The sequence below is a fragment of the Pectinophora gossypiella genome, unplaced genomic scaffold (genome assembly GCF_024362695.1).
Source record: "Pectinophora gossypiella unplaced genomic scaffold, ilPecGoss1.1 Pgos_30, whole genome shotgun sequence".
NCBI lineage: Eukaryota > Metazoa > Arthropoda > Insecta > Lepidoptera > Gelechiidae > Pectinophora > Pectinophora gossypiella.
This window is the reverse complement of record NW_026063240.1, coordinates 1,431,737-1,454,742: the sequence shown is the minus strand read 5'-3', so window position 1 is coordinate 1,454,742 and position 23,006 is coordinate 1,431,737. Positions and strand designations below refer to the sequence as shown.

At 38.4% G+C, this 23,006-nt stretch overlaps 1 protein-coding gene across 1 annotated transcript; it reads left to right on the top strand.

Annotated features, from left to right (window-relative positions):
* The first annotated feature begins 4,320 nt into the window (after nt 1-4,320).
* On the top strand, nt 4,321-5,991 carry LOC126380891 (uncharacterized). Its single transcript, XM_050030471.1, has 2 exons — nt 4,321-4,342; nt 5,339-5,991. The coding sequence occupies exons 1-2, from the start codon at nt 4,321-4,323 to the stop codon at nt 5,989-5,991; spliced, it is 675 nt and encodes a 224-aa protein (XP_049886428.1).
* The last annotated feature ends 17,015 nt before the right edge of the window (nt 5,992-23,006 follow it).

Here is a 23,006-nt window from a genome sequence, read left to right as displayed (position 1 = left end):
CAAATTAAGTCATCAAGATGTCTGGCAAGCCGATCCCTTGGGAGGAGCAAGTCAAATATCTCGGCGTAGTCTTAGATAGACGTCTTACTTTCAAGGCCCATATCAAACGTGTGCGCGATCGCGCCACGTTTGTAATGGGCCGTGTTCATTGTCTCCTTAACAAGCGTAGTAAATTATCCCTTTGGAATCTACACGACTTGCATCCGTCCGATCATGACCTATGCAGGGGTAGTTTTCGCTCACGCGAGTCTCTCTCAAATCCACCGTCTACAGGAAATACAAAATCGTTCGTGGTTCCATCGCAATGAAAATCTGCACATTGACCTAAGTCTGCCAACCATTGCCCAATAGCTCAAATTAGTTTTTTCGATTCTGCTCCGCACCAACCAAGTCCCCTGGTAGTTGCGGCTTCCGAATACATCCCGCTTAGGAACGGTACTGAATAGCATCGGCGTCCAAAGTATGTTTAGCGTTAGGAGTAGGTATTCGCTAATATAGTGCGACGTTGACGGCGGGTTGAAATAAAATTCCGTTATAACGATCACACACTAAAAGTTTATTGCACACGATACAAGACACGGCACAATAGGCAAAAGCACAGAAGGAAAGTAAGAGAACGACTAGAAGAGTTAAGCACAGAAATATAGACAAACATAAAGTGTTACGAGCGTAAGCGCGAGTGTTCTACGTAGCATACAAAGCGTCATGCACATTCGACAGCGGTGTAGCATAGACTGGTTCGCTGCAGCGGCCGGCGCGCGCGCGCCGCGCTCCAAGTGGAAGGAGGCGGTACGCGGCGCGCGGGCGGCGCGCAACCTGCCCAACTAGTTTAGCGCGCGGCGCGTAAATATCTACTAACAAAACTCGGTACGCTTGTCCGTTTGTAAATTGATTTTATACATAGCCAAATTATTATTTTAACATTTACTTTATAATTTTGATATTTTACCATAATAGTTTAATTATATAAAACTATGTATATTTTATTCTTACTATTCGTACATTGTAAAATATATATGTATATGTTTATTTTAACAATTCTAATATATTAATTTATATAAACAAATATAAAATGTAATGCACATATTGAATAGTGGAATTCCAGTTATTCCAGACAAAGGACAGATTTGGAATTCCATACCTTTCATGTGGGATTGTGAAATCGCCACATATGTAATACGATCCCGACGACCCGATTACTCTAGCCATAGAATCAGCCAATCAGCTCGCGACAACAAACATTTCAGGACCCCGATACCGACACCGCCGGCGTGGTCGACGACTTCCCTCAATCAGCGCTTATCGCTATCGACTTACTAGGGTCGTTTAATTCTTTCAAATATTTTTCCTCTCAGACGACGGCCTGAGCCGAGGTTCGCGCCCAACTGGGCACCCTCAGGCCTGTTGTCTTAAACGTTGTACCGGGTGAGAGCCTTCAGCGCTCCCCATTTGTCCGGCAAAGTAGTTAATGTCATTTGCGGCAAAACTTCGATAAGTCACGTCAAAAAAAGGTGTGTTTGTTGGCTGCTCTCGTTCGTAGCAGCGAGCGGACCTGTCCGAATGAGATCGGCAATATCGGTTCCGGACCGATGGCTGTTACCTCCCGTTCCCCTTCTGGCCAACTCGTCCGCCGCGTCGTTACCTCTTGAATCACTGTGTCCTTTGATCCATTGTAAAGTGAGGTGTTAGTATTTGCACACCTTAGTCAGTGATTGGTGGTAACTGTGTATGAGTAGTAGTAGTTGTTTAGGGCCTGCAAAACTCTGAAAGTATTCTAATGAAACTGTCCCGTACCTAGCTAGCCATGAACGCATTCGCCGCTAGCGTGATGCCCATTTGACCTGGATGACGGTGTTAAGGGAGCCTGATATTACGTAATCATAAAATAAAGCATACTACACAAGGAGACGAGATGCATTGTAAAGTACATTTCTTTATCAACTATTAATGTAGGTAATCGACTACATTTTTGGACAAAACTTGTACAACAAAGTGACTCTGCCCACCTCAGTAGCGCAGTAAGTGTGATATTAGATATGTGTAATTACTTGTAGCTCTGTCTGGTCCATTAGGGATAAAGCCGTGATTTATGTATGTTCACATCTTGTTCTATCCTATTGGTTGTGAGGTGGATAACCAACCTCGTCAATCCTGGTGCGAGGGTTATTATTGAGCCGCCAAATGCCCCTGACATGGCTCATGTAACGACTACTTATTACATCAGTAAGCAGTAACCGGGACCAATGCCCATTGTTTTTTTAACTATTGTGTCTGGAAATCTTGGCCTCACAAGGATGAAACAAAACAATTTAAAAAATATTGATTAATATGGCCATCACTGGCACGTTTACCCTTTACTAGGGCAGGCATAAATAAAAGAGGTGGTAGCTGTTCACTCAAAAGTTAAATACCTTGAACAGCTGATTGCTACGTAGTGTTGTGCAAATTTGAATTTATTACATGAAGACCTGGAATTCAATTGCTCATAACTAATGCAAATATGAATTTAGGCGGCCAATACTCTCGCATGTGATTTGTAGATAGTGACAGAGTAGGCACACTTCGGGTTGATACCCCCGTTCCGTTACACCCTGTATTTAAGACTTAAATTAATATGTCATTGTTAACGACAAAAAAATGTTTTGATTTTATAAAGAGTACTTCTATCTTTTCTGAAATACTTATGCAATTGATCAAATAAGCCAAATTTGACACTAAATTAAAAAAAAGGGTTAATATAGGGTAGGTACTTACGCTACGTTCTGAATTTTACCATTTACATGTCAATAAACGTTACCCAGTGTGTGAACTGATTCAAATATAATATGTATATTTTTTTAATTGAATCCCAAGCAAACATTTATGTAAACCACGATTATAATTATGTAATTAATTTCGTATATGTATAATTGTGTAAAGTAAATGACTAGTAAATAACATAACATAACAAATACTTTATTGCACATAAGTAATAAATAAAGAGGATAAAAACATAAAAGTACTTAATATTAATTGCTGGTAAAACGCGAGGACTCGTTTTGGGAAGGGTGGCCGACTGTAACAGTAATAGCTAGTATTTATGATATCTGCTACCTTAATACTAGTTCCATATTATATTTTGGACACTGGCAACACTGTGAGCATTAGTATGACGGTTAATCATGGCGCGAAGGGCATAAAAAAAGACGCTCATCCATCCCAGAACGGGCATTCTATCGTTATCGCTAGCTGGAGTGTGCTGGACGTACAGACTAGATGGCCAACCTGAAGCTGACCAAGGCCCATGAACGCCCTACACCGAGGGGGTGCTGATCGCCGCAACAGGGAAATAAAAATGCTTCTTACAAATCTTCAAATTCTGAGGAGCGAGGCACCGCAGGAGAGCCCGGAGACGTCGAGTATGCGCGCGCGATAGGAACCAACTAACACGATTTCTTGAAAATGACATCCTTATATACGAATGACGTACCTACTCTACTCCTAGTTGTGCCTCACTTCTCTGTTCTTTATTTTCATTATAAGATCGACATATTTCCTCTTACAATTATTTTTCTAATAAGAATATGCAAACAAAAACTATCCTAAATCGATGATCCTTATCTTTCCTAATTAATATACATTATAAATAGCATTTCTCTTTTAAATTGTCTTACTAATCCAGAATTTTCATGACTATTTGGGGTGAAGTCCCTTAAAAATGGATCATTTTCCCAATGTATTTCTTTAGGTAAATGAAAAACACGAACAAGACAAGTTTTATTTAAAATTGCATACTTAAAACTACATATGACAATATTATTTCAAGTAATCAAGTATAGAAAACAATAATTATCCAACAAAAACCTTACATCTCTAAGTAAAAATGACACCAAAATAGCACAAAAACAAAACTTACTAAATCATTTTCCTCCAATCACGAGTTCTGTAGTCTGTCCTGCTCTTTAGGTCCTTTTCTATCACAATTCTTTGTCTCTATTACGCATTGCGTCTCACTCTAACATACACATTAAATGAAGATAACAAGGTTTCCTAACAAAATTTCACTTTTGATCGTCTATTAATATAAATTACACTATAATGTCATTCACTAAGAAGAAAAAAGTCAATCATCGCGAACATGGAGTATAGACCTAAGTCGAATCTATGCTGGTCGAGTGCACCACTAGTTGTAATACTATATTGTGAAAGTTACCAAGTGTATTTACAAATAAACGGTCGAGTTGTAAACTGATCTTTGAATCTTCGCACTGTCCCTACTGAAGGTTTCACCTTAACCAAAAACTTTATTCGAACATACATTACGAAAAATCAACGCCCAAGATGGAGATTCCAGAGTTCACCGGTAACTACAACCAGTGGGTGTCTTTTCGTGACCTATTTCTCGAAACTATTCATAACAACCCCTTACTCACAGTCACAGAAAATGCAGCACTTGAAGTCGAAGTTAAAAGACGAACCAGAAAAGCTAATTCAACACTTAAACATTAGCGCCGAAAACTATGAGTCAGCGTGGAAAATCATCGAACACCGCTACGAAAATAAGAGGCTTCTATTTTCATCCTACATAAATACGCTCCTCAACTTATCGGCTATTCAACAACCTTCGGCTCAAAGCATCAAGAAACTGACATGACACACTCTTAGAGTGTTTAAATGGATTACATAATCTCGGTCTCGATACTACAACTTGGGACCCCCTCATAGTCCATTTACTGCTGTCAAAATTGGATTCCGCTACATACGCCGACTACATACATGATTTGCGGAGCCCGAGGGACTTACCTAATTTAAATGAATTTACCTATCGATTTTTTAGAATCTAAGTTCATGGCTTATGAGGCTCTTAGACAAAATCAACAGCAACAAAAACCCATACAGAAACCGCAACAACGATTTAATTTCAATAACTATAATAACGAACAAAGGTCGGTGAACTATAAGAAGCCTGAAAAGTGGACAAAATCATATCATGCAATGGTACGAAACTGCCCACTATGCAAAAGGGATCACATTCTTATGCATTGCAAAATATTTTTGAATATGGATGTCAAAAACAAAAACGCAACTGTCGCTAAATTGCAAATATTCAAAAACTGCCTATTTAGTCACGGCAACAAACAATGTACATCAAGCAAAAAATGCAAAGAATGTAATAAGAGCCACCATACACAACTTCACGATGATACAAAGAGTCAACAATCTGTAAACAATGAACCACCATCAACTTCAAAGGTCTCCAATCACGTTAACTCGGATGATCAGGAAGTTTTACTTACTACCGTCCAGGTAAAGGTGAAGAACTTAGAAGGAAACTATATTACAGTGCGTGCACTCTTAGATCAAGGGTCACAAGTTTCCCTCATAAACGAAAACGCCTCACAGCGATTGAGACTTCCAAGACGCAAAGTAAACGCCGTCGTCTCTGGAGTCGGAACCGCGCTCGGCAACTGCAAGGGCCTCATAACAATAGAATGCAAGTCGATACATTCCGACTTCGCATTTGAAACCGAGGCTCTTGTTATGAAAAAACTTATAAATAACTTACCAAATTCTACACTTCAATCTACAACGTGGGACTATCTACAAAACTTAAAGCTGGCGGATCCGGAGTACAACGTACCCGGGCCGATTGATATACTGCTCAGCGCAGACATCTACTCGAAGATAATTGATGAGGGTGTACTGCGACGCCACCCCAACTCTCCAGTGGCGCAACTTACGAAACTCGGATGGATTTTAAGCGGAAACGTCAAAACATTGAACTGCCTAGTTACGCTAAATGAACTAGATACGCTAACTAAGTTCTGGAAAACCGAAGATATCACCAACCAGGACCAACTAACGGACACTGAAAACTTCTGTGAACAGCGATATAAAGAAACAACTGAACGATTAACTACCGGCCAATACGTCGTAAAAATGCCGCTCAAACGCGACATTGCCGAAAAACTAGGAAAAACAAAACCGCAGGCTATTGCTCAATTTATGTAACTGGAGAGAAAAATGAGCAAAAATACACACTTTGCACAACTTTATAAAAGTTTCATTGAAGAATACATACTACTAGGACACATGAAACCAGCTGAAACAACTACAAACACTCGATTTGAAGCCTATCTACCTCATCACGGTGTGTTACGAGAGGAATCGACTACTACAAAACTACGTGCGGTCTTTAACGCATCGATGCCAAGTAGTACTAAATACAGCCTTAACGACTTAATGGAAAAGGGCCCAAACCTCCAAAAGGACATAACCGTGACCGGGTTTATAGTTACGCTTGATTTTTCTATAAATTCCCTTGTTTCTAAGTAAGCACTCTTTGCGTTTTCGTAATAACGACCGGAGAAGTATTCGTGGTCTTGAGGTAAAAGCTCCTTAAGCTTACCGTGGTTAGAGACTTACCGTGGTTAGAGACATAATCCTCCCAGTACAAGTCCAAGGTCGTGAGACGTCTCTTGATGTTCTCAGGGGTCTTGCGACTTGCACCATCCTTTTTAAAGTTTATTAAAACTTTCTTGATACCATCTTCTAAAATTGCTTGATTTTCAAGTATGTTTTCCATGGTGAAAACTTGTTTTCCTTGATTAAGCTTGATATACTCACTTGATTGAGTGTTATTATTCACTTGTTTGAATTGTAATTGAATATTCACTTGATTGAATCTCGATTAATATTTCAATTTTTACTAATCCCTGGCGTTGGGTATTAGTCTTGATCACTTGATAGTATAGGTACCTACTTGATAGCCTTGATGCTTTTACGTGCTTGATAAGCCTTGATGCTTTTACGTGCTTGATAAGCCTTGATGCTCTTAATAAACTTGATACTTGATGTACTTGTTATCACTTGCACTGATTCTTGATAATTTGCGAGTTCTTTTCTTGTATCACAAACTTCACAAAACTTGATAAAGTGGATATAATCCTCTTGTCTTGCTGATTGCTATGTCCACTGTGTCCTGGGATGACATTTGCGCCTTCTCAATCCAGCCGGTGAGACCCGCTGGTGGGAGGCCGGCTGAACCGATTCGCTATCACTCTGCACACGCGAACACCTCGTGTTTGCTCGAAGGACCAAAAAGATGTACAGTCTCTTGCTAGACTTGTATGATCTTTTGATGATAAGATGATAATCTTGATAAACTGATGTGGAGGCAAAATGAGAACAATCTTGATAGCGTAAAAAGTGCGTTTTATTGATTACTTTCTTGTTAAAGTTAATTACACTAATACGCGAGTACACACTACCTTGATGAGTCGTGAACTAATTATACAATTGCGTAAAAGGTAAAATAGCTGACGCGGGACATGTGCGGTTGCAAACCGTACAATGCTTATAATGACGTGGCGCACGTACAAGTATGCTCTAACTGTGGATATTGAGAAAATGTTCCGAGCTATATTTTTACATCAAGAGCACCAGTCCTTACAAAAGATCATTTGGAGGTCATCACCACACGACCCTATCCAGGAGTGGCAACTATGTACCGTAACCTATGGGATGAAGGCCGCTCCCTTTCTCGCAATGCTAACGTTACAGCAGCTGGCTGATGACGAAGGTCACTCATTCCCAATTGCGGAACGCGTACTACGAAATCAGTTCTACATGGATGACGTCATCACCGGTAGCAACACTATTGAAGGCGCAAAGGCATTGCAAAAAGATCTTTACGAACTACTACAGAAAGGCGGGTTCACATTACGCAAGTGGGCAAGTAACGAACCCGAAGTACTACAAGGCTTAACTGAAAAACAAAAAGACTCGCAACATGTACTTAACTTCCGACATGACGAGTCTACGAAAACCCTGGGACTTGGATGGAATACAAAAGAAGACGTCTTTTAACTTGACTTTACCGTCACATAATAGGGCAAAATACACCAAAAGAATGGTACTGTCTGAAATCAGTAAGATCTACGACCCTCTCGGCTGGATAGCACCTGTAACGCAAAACTATTGTTCCAGAAGGTCTGGACTAACAACATTCAATGGGATGAAGCTGTTCCCAACGACATTGCAAAGGATTGGGAAACAATTCGCAATGATTTAACAAGCATAACTCAAATATCTATTCCACGTTGGATCAACGAAACCACATGTAATACGATAGAATTGCACGGATTTTGCGATTCCAGCGAAAAAGCGTATGCGGGTGTCGTATACAGCCGCGTGATGACGAAAGGCGGAACTTACGTCATCACCCTACTCGCTGCTAAAACTAAAGTTGCCCCTCTAAAAAACAAGGCAACATTACCACGTCTTGAACTCTGTGGAGCACTTCTCCTTGCAAAACTGATGGAAAAGGTAAAAATCTCCATCGGCAACAATACTCGTACATTCTGCTGGACAGACTCACAAGTTGTACTGGCCTGGTTACAGGGATCAAACAACAAATGGGATAAATATATAACGAGTCGAACGATCCAGATAAATAACATAGTACCAGCAACATATTGGCGCTATGTTAACACAAAGAATAACGCAGCTGATTGTGCCACTAGGGGCCTACTACCGTCGCAACTACTTACTTTCAACTTGTGGTGGGAAGGACCTCAGTGGCTGAAGACTTACAGGGAAGAAGAAAACACACAAGAAACATTTGTTACAGATATCGATAAAACTTTTAAATGTTGTCTAACAAAAACACAAAATATCACAGCCGGAGAAATAACTAAACAGCTGATTGAAAGGTGCGGAACATTAATGCGCGTCATACGATCGCTCGCATTCGTCCTACGTTGCAAAAATATACTATGTAATAAAATACGCACGGCTGTAGTAAACTTGACATTGAATGAATTGGATGACGAAACTACGCTCCTTATCAAGTCGACACAACAGGAATACTTTCATGACGACATAGAAAGTATAAAAAGGGAGGGGCGTGTGACATCTAAAAGCAAACTTTTGAACTTAACACCATTTCTAGACAACAGTGGCGTTCTTCGTGTTGGCGGGCGCTTACAACTGTCTTCCCTACAAGAAGAAGCCAAACATCCTGCGATACTACCCCATGACGGGCGTCTCATGAAGCTTATCATTGAACATGATCACAAGCAGACCCTTCACGGAGGAGCTAGGCTTACGTTAGCACAAACACGTCAGCAATATTGGATTATTGGTGGGAATAGAGCCGCTAAAGCTGTTGTTAGATGTTGCGTTAGATGTCACCGATTTAAAATTACAAAAAGCGAACAGATCATGGGGAACTTACCCTCTGTAAGAATTATTACTCCCTCAAGACCATTTACTCATACTGGTGTTGATTTTACAGGTTACATCGATGTAAAGTTAAACCGAGGAAGAGGGGTGAAATGTAACAAGGGCTACATAGCCATCTTCATTTATATGGCAACCAAAGCTGTACACATTGAACTTGTTTCAGACCTCAGCTCTCCGAATTTCATTACAGCACTCAGTAGGTGTGGTCACAAACAAAGGGCCGAGGTAATCCACGCCGGTAAATGTGAAAGGATCACTGTAATTGACTCTCTCTGGGGGTAAGGCTGGAGTAGGTGGGAGCTTGTAGGGTCCACCACCATGTTTCGTACATTGTAGACATCTTCTGATCACTTTTTGCACCTGAGACTTCCCCTGGGGTATCCAGTAACGTTCACGAATGATACTCAGAGTGTGAGCTGCGCCAACATGATAATTTTTCTCATGAGTTTCTGATATGATCCTCTTTGTAAACTCACTATCTCTTGGCAACAAAACTGGGTACCTCATGTCGTAATTCCACGTTAGTCATACGTCCTCGACACCTGAGTACACCGTCTACATCCAAGAAAAGATCAAAATTTCTTGAAAGATGTGTCCTCTTACCTGCCAGTTCTTCTGGAAAGTGTTCGGCTTGAAGTTTCTTTATGTCTATGACAGTTTCATTATGCCATGTGGATTCAGGTTTGTGTCCAGATACAGAATTTCATCAAAAGGGAGGAAGCAGTTTGCTAGAATTCATCCAGCCCAGTACTACGAGGCTATCAGTCCACAGATATTGCTTTTCGATATTATAATCTATGTTATGTTTGATATATGTCAACATTCTGCTTCCAATCAGGAATCCTAGGAGTTCCAATCGTGGAATCTTCAATTCATTTTTGTCCTCGATTCTGGATATACGTGACTTAGCTGTAGGCTACTCACCTACTTCATAATAATATATTTACATTTTATGTACAATACATAAATTCTATAATAATTATAATATATTACCTATTTTATAAAACATTATCTTACTTATAATAATATTATGATTTATATATAAATATACATAAAATACACAATACAATAAACAGTTACAACAACACAAATATATACGACAATATAATGTATAATATATTTATAATATAGTATCGTAATACAAGTAGAATAGCGTTTACATACGATATTCATCCTAACATCAGCTGATCGTCCGGCCGCACCTGTTGCCGTACATCAGTGGAAACTTCGAGGCGAAACTAGTTTCTTTGTTCTCACCTCGGGCGTAGCTGTGTGACGTCAGGCCGGTCGATTCGCGGCGCCGGCGCAGACTGCGTAGCGCCAGTCAGATACCTATCTCGACGCGAAGCGCACGCTGCTTGAGCTTAAAATTTCCTTTGTTCTCGCTACGTTGTTAATTTTTGCTGTATCTTCTGTGCTGTTCTCTAGTGTTCGTGCTACGCTTTGCCTATCTTTCCGTTACTGTTCTCCTTCTTTCTGTGTGCGTTGTGTGTATATTTGTTGTATAATTTATCGTGTGGAGTATTGTATTACACGGACTTCTACCCCGTAAGGATTATTTATTTCCGACTGAATACCTACGCCGAGCACACTCACAACTGGAATAAAGGTATTTACTACGCATATTTCCATATAGCCATCATGAAGGACACTATCACTTGGTGTCTACTTTCACTTCTAATGTACACAACACAGCTAAATGCATTTTTTGAAGCATCTTTGAAGGCATGTATCTGGTATCTTGTATTAGGAGAATCGGTTCCTACATATCTTGGAAGCTCTACATCCTGCACTCGACGTAGAACGTCTAGGTTATCTTTCAGCACTTGTTTCAGGTTATCGGGCAGCTCTACGTCCCATTTCAGCTTAAGTTTGCAGATATCTTGAAACAGTATCTTCATAGGTAGTACTAAAGGGCATACAAATCCAAGAGGATCGTAGATTCTAGCCATATCACGAAGTACTGTCCTCTTGGTACTGGTTAACGGATCTTGTTGAAAATAGTCTTCAGATACCTTCAGTTTCAGAGTATCCCTCTTCACATTCCAAGAAAGTCCAAGTACCTTTACTAGTTCTTGCCGATCTGCTTGATGTACTCTTGGAATAGTACTCATGAGCTCTTCATCATTGGAGATCCAATCTCTGATATTCATACCCAGCTGTATAAATGACTGTCTTGTCTGTTCATAAATTTGTCTAGCTTCATGAACAGTATCAGCACTAGTAACAAGATTATCCACATAGCATTTGTCCGCTATGTTTCTCAGCAGATCTCCTGATGTTGACTGGGCCATATGATGTCTGATTGTAGCGGTGAGCAACATAGGACTGCATATAATTCCAAAAGGAATGCGACAGAATCGTAAATACATCAGGTTATCATCGGTTGGTTCTTTGTTTAATTCTTTGATCCATAAGAATCTTGTCACATCACGATCTTCATCTTGGAACCCGACTTGCAAGAATGCTTTTTCAACGTCAGCCATCACTCCTATTTTCTTCATCCTGAATTTAAGCAACAATGCTGTCATATCTTCAAGGAAAGAAGGCCCGCTGTAGAGACATTCATTGAAACTTTTCTGACCTGATGTCTTCGCTGAAGCATCATAAACAAGTCTTCCCTTTTTTTTCCTTTTTGTTTGACCATATGATGTGGAAGATAATGAATCAGCTGATCGGATCCCTGGTTCTGTTTTGGATCAATTTCTTCTATTATTCCAGACTGTAGTTGGTCCTTCAATATGGAGTCATATTCATGAAGTGTTTCATCCATCTTCTTTAGCATGCTCTTTAGTTTACCAATTGCAAGACCAAAGTTGGAAGATAATTCAGGAGGATACTGGATCCAAGGCCATTTTACGTGGTAACGAACATTGTGATACTGGACAGTGTCCATGAAGTGTTTCACAGCTTCTTCTTGTCTTGTAGCCTTAGGATTGTCCATTATACCAATACTTTCTAGGGACCATAGGAAGTTGACATCAACACTTCTTAGTGGTAGGTCAGGTTCTGCGAAGTATGGACAACTTGGTACATGACATTGACAATATGTGGTCACAGTCAGGGCAGAAGTCTCTTCTTCAACGTTGGTGTTGCCTGAGAGAATCCAGCCAAAGTCAGTATTGATCAAAAACAGTTTTGGAGACATTTCTATTTTCCCATCTCTCATGAATGAGCTGTAGTAATCATTTCCAACAAGAAGATGTATGTCATCACCAGCAGATCCATCATCGGCAGGTATGTCAATTGATTTGTTTACATATTTTGCAATAGGAACCTTTTCTGTTATCCGATCAACAATATTCACATGTATTTTCTTATGATTCCCTCTCTTGGTTTCTATTATGATTTCAGAAAGCGGACTTGATGTCTCTTTGGGACTAGTAGCACCAAATGAAAGAAAGAAATAAAATATTTATTTCCATATTGGACGCCACATTTACAAACTTACATTACAGAAATAAAAAAAAATAGAAAAAAAAACAAAGACAAAAAGACAAATAATACAGACATTAAATACACAATGGAGGCGCTCAAAATAAAAAAAGGATCTCCCTCAGCATAATGCCGTGACACGTGCTTAGCACGGGCCGCGGCGCTGGTATTATGGGAGACCTATCGAACGTGAGCCACGGACACACCAAACTCAATTACGTACCTACTTATATACAATAAAGAAAACATACTATGATACTTACATAGATTATAATGCATTACTTTTACTTGATATTATAGATATATATTCCTATTAAAAATACATATGCAAAATCCATACTTCCATACTAATATTATAAATGCGAAAGTAACTCTGTCTGTCTGTCTGTCTGTCTGTCTGTCTGTCTGTTACTCTTTCACGCCTAAACGGCTCAACGGATTTTGATGAAATTTGGTATGGTGATAGATGATAACCTAGAAATGGTCATAGGCTATAAATAATCACGCCATCGTTCTTAGGGGGTAGGCAGTTGGCAGATAACTAAATTGATTTAGTGATTTGTAGTCGTTTTTGTTGGGACTTTTGCTCTTTCACGTCTAAACGGCTGAACGGATTTTAATGAAATTTAGTAAGGTAATAGTTGGTTATCTACAAACGGTTGTACGATCAAATTGATCACGTCATCGTACTTAGGGGGTAGGAAGTAGGCAGAAAACTGAATTGAGTTAGTGATTTTTTTATGGTTTTTGCTGGGAGTTTTGTCTATCATGCCTAAACGGCTCAACGGATTTTGATGAAATTTAGTTAGCTGATAGATAGTAATCTAGAAAAGGATATGGCCTATTAATATTTATGCTATCGTACTTAAGGCGTAGGCAGTAGACAGAAAACTAGGTTAGTGATTTTTAATTGTTTGTTTTAAAAGTTGATCATTCACGCCTTAACGTCTGAACGGAATTTTATAAGACTTGGTTAATTTAAAGATAGGATCTTAGGCACGGACACAGGCTACTTTTTATGGCGGGAAAATACCTCATTCCCGCGGAAATCTAGATTTCGTGATCGTGTCAAGAAGCGCATGACGCCATAGCTACTGGAATGATTTCGATGTTTTTTTTTAAACTGAGTGACCTCAAGTTAGTATTTGATCACTTTTCTAACTTAGAGGGTAGGTAGGCGCCATAATTTAGGGAATTTATGATAAAATTTTGATGCAACTGTCTTTATTAAACAGGTATATCTCATTCCTACAGGAACCTACACATAGCTATAGCTAGCTATCTATTAACATTAAAACTCTTTCTAGAATCACATTACGCCAATTAATTGATCTGATTTGTATAAGTTTTTTATTCAACTGACTGTTACATTACATACAGATAAAATCTAATTACTTACACCACATAATTAATATAGTACTACATGACTAGCTACGCTCTAAACTTGAGGAGGTAATTCGATAGACATTTATACGAACTTTAAGCCCAGTAATCAATCATAGTAATAAGGTAATACTCATTTTAGACAAAGAAAGGGATAGGTAATCAGTTCGTCAACGAAATTATAACACCTACACTTAGTTTGTTTACTATTTAACGAGGGAAAATAATCTATACTTATAATAAATCTGTAGAGAGGTCAATTCTGTACATTAAATATTTTTTCAAAATAACTATCAGAGGGTGATAAGTGATCGATACTGATGCCAAAAATGCAATCAGTAAAATTTTTGTCTGTCTGTCTGTCTGTCTGTCTGTCTGTATGTTCCTTATAGAAACAAAAACTACTGGACGGATTTTAATGAAACTTGGTACAATTATTCTTCACACTCCTGGACAGGTCATAGTATACTTTTCATCACGCTACAATCAATAGGAGCAGAGTAGTGAAGGGAAATCCTTTTGTATGAAAAACCTAAACCACTCAAGTTAGACGTTTGAAATTTGGCATGCAGGTACCTTAGATACCGTAGAGGTGCACTAAGAAAGGAATTCCCGAAATTCCTACGGGAACGGGAATTAGCGGGAAAATCCTTTTGTATGAAAAATCTAAACCACTCAAGTTAGACTTTTGAAATTTGGCATGCAGGTACCTTAGATAACGTAGAGGAGCACTAAGAAAGGAATTCCCGAAATTCCCACGGGAACGGGAATTAGCGGAAAAATATTTTTGTATGAAAAATCTAAACCATTCAAGTTAGATGTTTGAAATTTGTCATGCAGTTACCTTAGATACCGTAGAGGTGTACTAAGAAAGGAATTCCCGAAATTCCCACGGGAACGGGAATTAGCGGGAAAATCCTTTTGTATGAAAAATCTAAACCACTCAAGTTAGACGTTTGAAATTTGGCATGCAGGTACCATAGGTACCGTAGAGGTGCACTAAGAAAGGAATTCCCAAAATTCTCACAGGAACGGGAATTAGCGGGAAATACCTTTTGTATGAAAAATCTAAACCACTCAAGTTAGACATTTGAAATTTAGCATGCAGATACCTTAGGTACCGTGGAGGTGCACTAAGAAAGGAATTCCCGAAATTCTCACGAGAACGGGAATTAGCGGGAAAATCCTTTTGTATGAAAAATCTAAACCACTCAAGTTAGACGTTTGAAATTTGTCATGCAGGTACCTTAGGTACCTTGGAGGTGCACTAAGAAAGGAATTCCCGAAATTCCCACGGGAACGGGAATTGACGGGAAAATCCTTTTGTATGAAAAATCTAAACCATTCAAGTAAGATGTTTAAAATTTGGCACGCAGGTACCTTAGACACCGTAGAGGTATACTAAGAAAGGAATTCCCGAAATTCCCACGGGAACAGGAATTAGCGGGAAAATCCTTTTGTATGAAAAATCTAAACCACTCAAGTTAGACGTTTGAAATTTGGCATGCAGGTACTTTAGTAAACTTAAAGCTTAGTTGCAACAGGATATTACAAAATTCCCACGGGAACGGTAGTTAGCGGGAAAAAACATTTGTATGAAAAAATCAAATCTAAATAAAAGGAGAAACTGACTGACTCAGTGACTGACATATCAACGCATAGCCTGAACGGCTAAATGTAGGCATTTGAAATTTGGAAGGGACATAGCTTAGGTACCGTAGAGGTGCACTAAGAAAGGAATTCCCGGAATTCCCACGGGAACGGAAATTAGCGGGAAAATCCTTTTGTATGAAAAATCTAAACCGCTTAAGTTAGACGCTTGAAATTTGGCATGCAGGTACTTTAGTTAACTTAAACCTTAGTTGCAACAGGATATTGCAAAATTCCCACGGAAACGGGAGTTAGCGGGAAAAAAACATTTGTATGAAAAAATCGAAACCGCGTAAGATAGATGTTTTCAATTCAATTCAATTAAATTATTTATTGCATTCCATGTAGTACAATGGGGTGTTACATAGGCATAGGAACTAAAACATGGACCCTGTAGGGCACAGCAACGTTGAAGGGAAGAGAGGAAGTGTGTATTAAAATTAAAACTCAATGAACAATCAATTAAAAAAAAATCAATTCAATCAATTGATTCAATCTAGCATGCATGCATACCTTAGTAAATATAAAGTTTATTTTTGGCTGTATTTTGAAAAATGAGAGTTATTGGGAAAAAAATTGTATGAAAAAATCTAAACTGCATAAGTTAGATGCTTGAAATTTGATATGCACTCCCACACACACAAAGATCTCTCTCTTAATAACACGCCACGCGGACGAAGTCGCGGGCAAAAGCTAGTGAATAAATAAAACTTACTTATAATAACAAAACTACTAATGAAAAGAATACATTATAATAGGTAAATTATGGAGACGTGTAACTGTGTAGTGTGAGTGTATGTACAACGTTGCTATTTGTGCAAATCTCAGCCTCTCAGCGTTCAACATGCGCGAAAGAAAAGTGCGACTATCTCGTTCTGCCATGAGCCGCTCGGCGCGGCGCTCGCTTCATACTGGCTACGGCAGTCACCGGTGACGCGTCCGCGCATCAACCGCAACTCAAAAACTCAAAAACAACCTCACTTTCGACAAAACAGATCATTCATTGATAATAATATTGGACAACAAACAATACATTCAATAATAATTATTAATAATAGGATTCAATTAATATTAATAGTACCTAATCGTCAGCAAACCGAACACAAACAAAAGAGTTAGACCAGTCCGCATCCGTTAATGCTTGGAATGTAACCGCTGATGCCTCGCGTGTCGAACCTATTGGGTAAGTCATTGAGAATTACTTAATATGGCATAGAATAGAACATAATATGTGTGTGTGTGTGTATGTTTATAACTATTAAAACATATTTGATCACGTCGGGCTCCTTTGACAATGCAAAAGATATTTTTTGTACATTGTTTTGAATGAACCTAACGTTTTCAGACAACGTATCGGCGGCGGCGGATCGTTCCAGCATTTGGATGCGGCGAACCTGAAACTCCCGCGGAAGGCGACATTACGATGGGGCGGCACAATCAGGGCATATTCCCATGACCGCGTCTTGTACGACTGCACATCGCGGGCCCACGTCAGTTTTTCAGCGAGATACGACGGCGTGCGGTACTTCACCAAACCAAACAAGAGACACCCCAGGTGCAGTTCGCTGCGAGGTTTCATTTTCAATATATTAGCACTATTCAAATATGGGGTGACATGAGTGCGTGGAGGTATTTTGAAACAAAACCTGGCGCATGCATTCTGCACTCGCTGTATCAGTCTTTGAGTTCGCGCAAGAAGGCGCGGCCCATAAACTATGTCCATATAATTAAACTTTGAAAGTATTAGCGAGTCACACAGCCTTATTCGAATGTTGGTACTTAAAGAATCCCTAATTTGATACAGCACTTTTAATCTATAAAAACAATTACTAGCAACATTACCGATATGAGCTTCAAATCTGAGTTCATCGTCCATCAACAATCCCAAATTGCGAGCCACGTTAACCCTCTCCACAACTTCTCCTCTAATATTCACTCGCAAATCATTTTCACTTATTTTAAGAATCTGATTTCTGGATCCCAATATCATAAACTTGCTTTTGTTCCCGTTTAGAACTAATGAATTGTCTTCCGACCAAGTGGCTATGCTTTCTAGATCTTTAATAGATGTATAAATTAATAAATGTATAAATTATTATTATTATTATTATTTATTTATTATTATTAAGCCTTATGTATAACATTAGTTTAAATGCAATGTCCTGCAAAATTGCATAAGCAATTTGTCTGCAGGATCACAGTCTCGCTCACTTGGTTAAATTACAATAATTAAGAATTAAAAAATAGGTAAGTACGTGCTAAATTAAATCTACTAAATATTTTTTTAACTTATTTTCAAACATTTTTGTCTCATTTTTAATGTTCTCAGGCAAACTGTTGATGAGATAAGGTATGCGCTTACATAGGGTCCTATCCCCATAATAATTGTATACTCTCGGAACAACCAGTTTGCCTGAGGCCATTGATCTAGTATTATACTTATTAACTATTTTATTTACTGTTACAGATACATTTGGTTTATTGTGATTAAGTATTAATAATAAATATTTATGTTTCAAACTGACAGGTAGAATTTTGCAAATTTTGAATAGCATTCTATAGTTATCTTTACATTTATTTTTAGTTTTTTTATTAACAAGGAGTTTTAAAAATCTAATTTGCATATTTTCTAGCTTTTCTATATTCGTTTTGGTTGTAAGACCATAACAGTTAAGAGCATAACCTAAGATAGAATCGACTAATGATTTGTATAAACACTTTAAGGTACTAGTAGGAACTTTATAGCTTAAATGGTAGAACTTACCCAATAATATTTTTAATCCATACTAATATTATAAATGCGAAAGTAACTCTGTCTGTCTGTCTGTCTGTCTGTCTGTCTGTCTGTTACTCTTTCACGCCTAAACGGCTCAACGGATTTTGATGAAATTTGGTATGGTGATAGATGATAACCTAGAAATGGTCATAGGCTATAAATAATCACGCCATCGTTCTTAGGGGGTAGGCAGTTGGCAGATAACTAAATTGATTTAGTGATTTGTAGTCGTTTTTGTTGGGACTTTTGCTCTTTCACGTCTAAACGGCTGAACGGATTTTAATGAAATTTTGTAAGGTAATAGTTGGTTATCTACAAACGGTTGTACGATCAAATTGATCACGTCATCGTACTTAGGGGGTAGGAAGTAGGCAGAAAACTGAATTGAGTTAGTGATTTTTTTATGGTTTTTGCTGGGAGTTTTGTCTATCATGCCTAAACGGCTCAACGGATTTTGATGAAATTTAGTTAGCTGATAGATAGTAATCTAGAAAAGGATATGGCCTATTAATATTTATGCTATCGTACTTAAGGCGTAGGCAGTAGACAGAAAACTAGGTTAGTGATTTTTAATTGTTTGTTTTAAAAGTTTGCCTCATTCACGCCTTAACGTCTGAACGGAATTTTATAAGACTTGGTTAATTTAAAGATAGGATCTTAGGCACGGACACAGGCTACTTTTTATGGCGGGAAAATACCTCATTCCCGCGGAAATCTAGATTTCGTGATCGTGTCAAGAAGCGCATGACGCCATAGCTACTGGAATGATTTCGATGTTTTTTTTTAAACTGAGTGACCTCAAGTTAGTATTTGATCACTTTTCTAACTTAGAGGGTAGGTAGGCGCCATAATTTAGGGAATTTATGATAAAATTTTGATGCAACTGTCTTTATTAAACAGGTATATCTCATTCCTACAGGAACCTACACATAGCTATAGCTAGCTATCTATTAACATTAAAACTCTTTCTAGAATCACATTACGCCAATTAATTGATCTGATTTGTATAAGTTTTTTATTCAACTGACTGTTACATTACATACAGATAAAATCTAATTACTTACACCACATAATTAATATAGTACTACATGACTAGCTACGCTCTAAACTTGAGGAGGTAATTCGATAGACATTTATACGAACTTTAAGCCCAGTAATCAATCATAGTAATAAGGTAATACTCATTTTAGACAAAGAAAGGGATAGGTAATCAGTTCGTCAACGAAATTATAACACCTACACTTAGTTTGTTTACTATTTAACGAGGGAAAATAATCTATACTTATAATAAATCTGTAGAGAGGTCAATTCTGTACATTAAATATTTTTTCAAAATAACTATCAGAGGGTGATAAGTGATCGATACTGATGCCAAAAATGCAATCAGTAAAATTTTTGTCTGTCTGTCTGTCTGTCTGTCTGTCTGTATGTTCCTTATAGAAACAAAAACTACTGGACGGATTTTAATGAAACTTGGTACAATTATTCTTCACACTCCTGGACAGGTCATAGTATACTTTTCATCACGCTACAATCAATAGGAGCAGAGTAGTGAAGGGAAATCCTTTTGTATGAAAAACCTAAACCACTCAAGTTAGACGTTTGAAATTTGGCATGCAGGTACCTTAGATACCGTAGAGGTGCACTAAGAAAGGAATTCCCGAAATTCCTACGGGAACGGGAATTAGCGGGAAAATCCTTTTGTATGAAAAATCTAAACCACTCAAGTTAGACTTTTGAAATTTGGCATGCAGGTACCTTAGATAACGTAGAGGAGCACTAAGAAAGGAATTCCCGAAATTCCCACGGGAACGGGAATTAGCGGAAAAATATTTTTGTATGAAAAATCTAAACCATTCAAGTTAGATGTTTGAAATTTGTCATGCAGTTACCTTAGATACCGTAGAGGTGTACTAAGAAAGGAATTCCCGAAATTCCCACGGGAACGGGAATTAGCGGGAAAATCCTTTTGTATGAAAAATCTAAACCACTCAAGTTAGACGTTTGAAATTTGGCATGCAGGTACCATAGGTACCGTAGAGGTGCACTAAGAAAGGAATTCCCAAAATTCTCACAGGAACGGGAATTAGCGGGAAATACCTTTTGTATGAAAAATCTAAACCACTCAAGTTAGACATTTGAAATTTAGCATGCAGATACCTTAGGTACCGTGGAGGTGCACTAAGAAAGGAATTCCCGAAATTCTCACGAGAACGGGAATTAGCGGGAAAATCCTTTTGTATGAAAAATCTAAACCACTCAAGTTAGACGTTTGAAATTTGTCATGCAGGTACCTTAGGTACCTTGGAGGTGCACTAAGAAAGGAATTCCCGAAATTCCCACGGGAACGGGAATTGACGGGAAAATCCTTTTGTATGAAAAATCTAAACCATTCAAGTAAGATGTTTAAAATTTGGCACGCAGGTACCTTAGACACCGTAGAGGTATACTAAGAAAGGAATTCCCGAAATTCCCACGGGAACAGGAATTAGCGGGAAAATCCTTTTGTATGAAAAATCTAAACCACTCAAGTTAGACGTTTGAAATTTGGCATGCAGGTACTTTAGTAAACTTAAAGCTTAGTTGCAACAGGATATTACAAAATTCCCACGGGAACGGTAGTTAGCGGGAAAAAACATTTGTATGAAAAAATCAAATCTAAATAAAAGGAGAAACTGACTGACTCAGTGACTGACATATCAACGCATAGCCTGAACGGCTAAATGTAGGCATTTGAAATTTGGAAGGGACATAGCTTAGGTACCGTAGAGGTGCACTAAGAAAGGAATTCCCGGAATTCCCACGGGAACGGAAATTAGCGGGAAAATCCTTTTGTATGAAAAATCTAAACCGCTTAAGTTAGACGCTTGAAATTTGGCATGCAGGTACTTTAGTTAACTTAAACCTTAGTTGCAACAGGATATTGCAAAATTCCCACGGAAACGGGAGTTAGCGGGAAAAAAACATTTGTATGAAAAAATCGAAACCGCGTAAGATAGATGTTTTCAATTCAATTCAATTAAATTATTTATTGCATTCCATGTAGTACAATGGGGTGTTACATAGGCATAGGAACTAAAACATGGACCCTGTAGGGCACAGCAACGTTGAAGGGAAGAGAGGAAGTGTGTATTAAAATTAAAACTCAATGAACAATCAATTAAAAAAAAATCAATTCAATCAATTGATTCAATCTAGCATGCATGCATACCTTAGTAAATATAAAGTTTATTTTTGGCTGTATTTTGAAAAATGAGAGTTATTGGGAAAAAAATTGTATGAAAAAATCTAAACTGCATAAGTTAGATGCTTGAAATTTGATATGCACTCCCACACACACAAAGATCTCTCTCTTAATAACACGCCACGCGGACGAAGTCGCGGGCAAAAGCTAGTTTACTATAAATATAGTTGACGTGATCAGACCAAGAAAAATGTTCATCAACTTTCATTCCCAAATAAGTGACACATTTAACACGTTCTATTGGTTTACAAGTACAATTGGTTCTACTATTATGAAAACATGTAAAAGTATGAGTATACATAAGATGAGGTGTTTGTTTGAGTGGCAAGTATGGCGAGTGTATTATTAGAAGCTTAGTTTTATCGGAATTGAGGACTATTCCATTGTCATGGGACCATTTGACAACCGCGTCCACATCCATCTGAACAAGACGGCAGGTCTCCTCGATGTCAGTGCCGGCACGCAGAGCACACAGGTCGTCCGCGAACATATGCGCAGTGCAGTGCTGCAGCACTCCGCACAGGCTATTAACGTGCATCAAGTAGCACACAGGTCCGCATCCGGACCCTTGGGGCACCCCGCACCGGACCGCTTTCTCGTCACTATACGTGTCACCCAATCTAACTTTATAAGAGCGCGAGGTGAGATAATCGCGGAACCATTTGTTCAGCGGTTCTCCCACTCCACACTCTTCCATTGCGTTCAATAATGTACTCGTTTCTAAAGTGTCAAACGCTTTTTTAAAATCGAAAAATACTGTCACTACAAACTGTTTATTCGCTAAATAACCGTTAATCTCATCAGTAAAATTAGACAATAGAGTGCTAGTGCTTTTACCTTTTTGGAAGCCATGCTGACAAGAACTTAGTATGTTATTGTTTTGAAGATAATTGCCAAGTTGGTTGATTATACATTTTTCCATAATTTTATCAATACTTGATAAAATTGCAATAGGTCTATAATTAGAGAAAGTTTTATGGTTTTAATAGTAAATCTTCTTTATCACTAATCAAATCAAGTTCATTTGCAATCTTCTTTGTAATATAACTCCTTTGGCTACCGCTATCAAGGAGCAGGCGCCCCTTTAACTGCTTTGATGGGTTGTTTGGATTTCTTATATTTCCCACTGCCGTCTGCAAATATGTAAAATTAGATAAGTTGCAGATCGTGTTCGAATGATTTAAAGAAAAATCATTACAATCCTCACCTTGATCCGCAGACTGTGGGCAAAAAATCTTCAAATGATTGTTGCTGCACCGAAAACAGGATATTTTCTTACTGCAGTCCTTAGTT

Coding starts and splice junctions, on each gene's coding strand:
- LOC126380891 (XM_050030471.1), top strand. CDS start 4,321: ATGGAGATTCCAGAGTTCACCG. Junction 4,343..5,338: donor GGAGATTCCAGAGTTCACCG/GTAACTACAACC, acceptor GTGCACTCTTAG/ATCAAGGGTCACAAGTTTCC.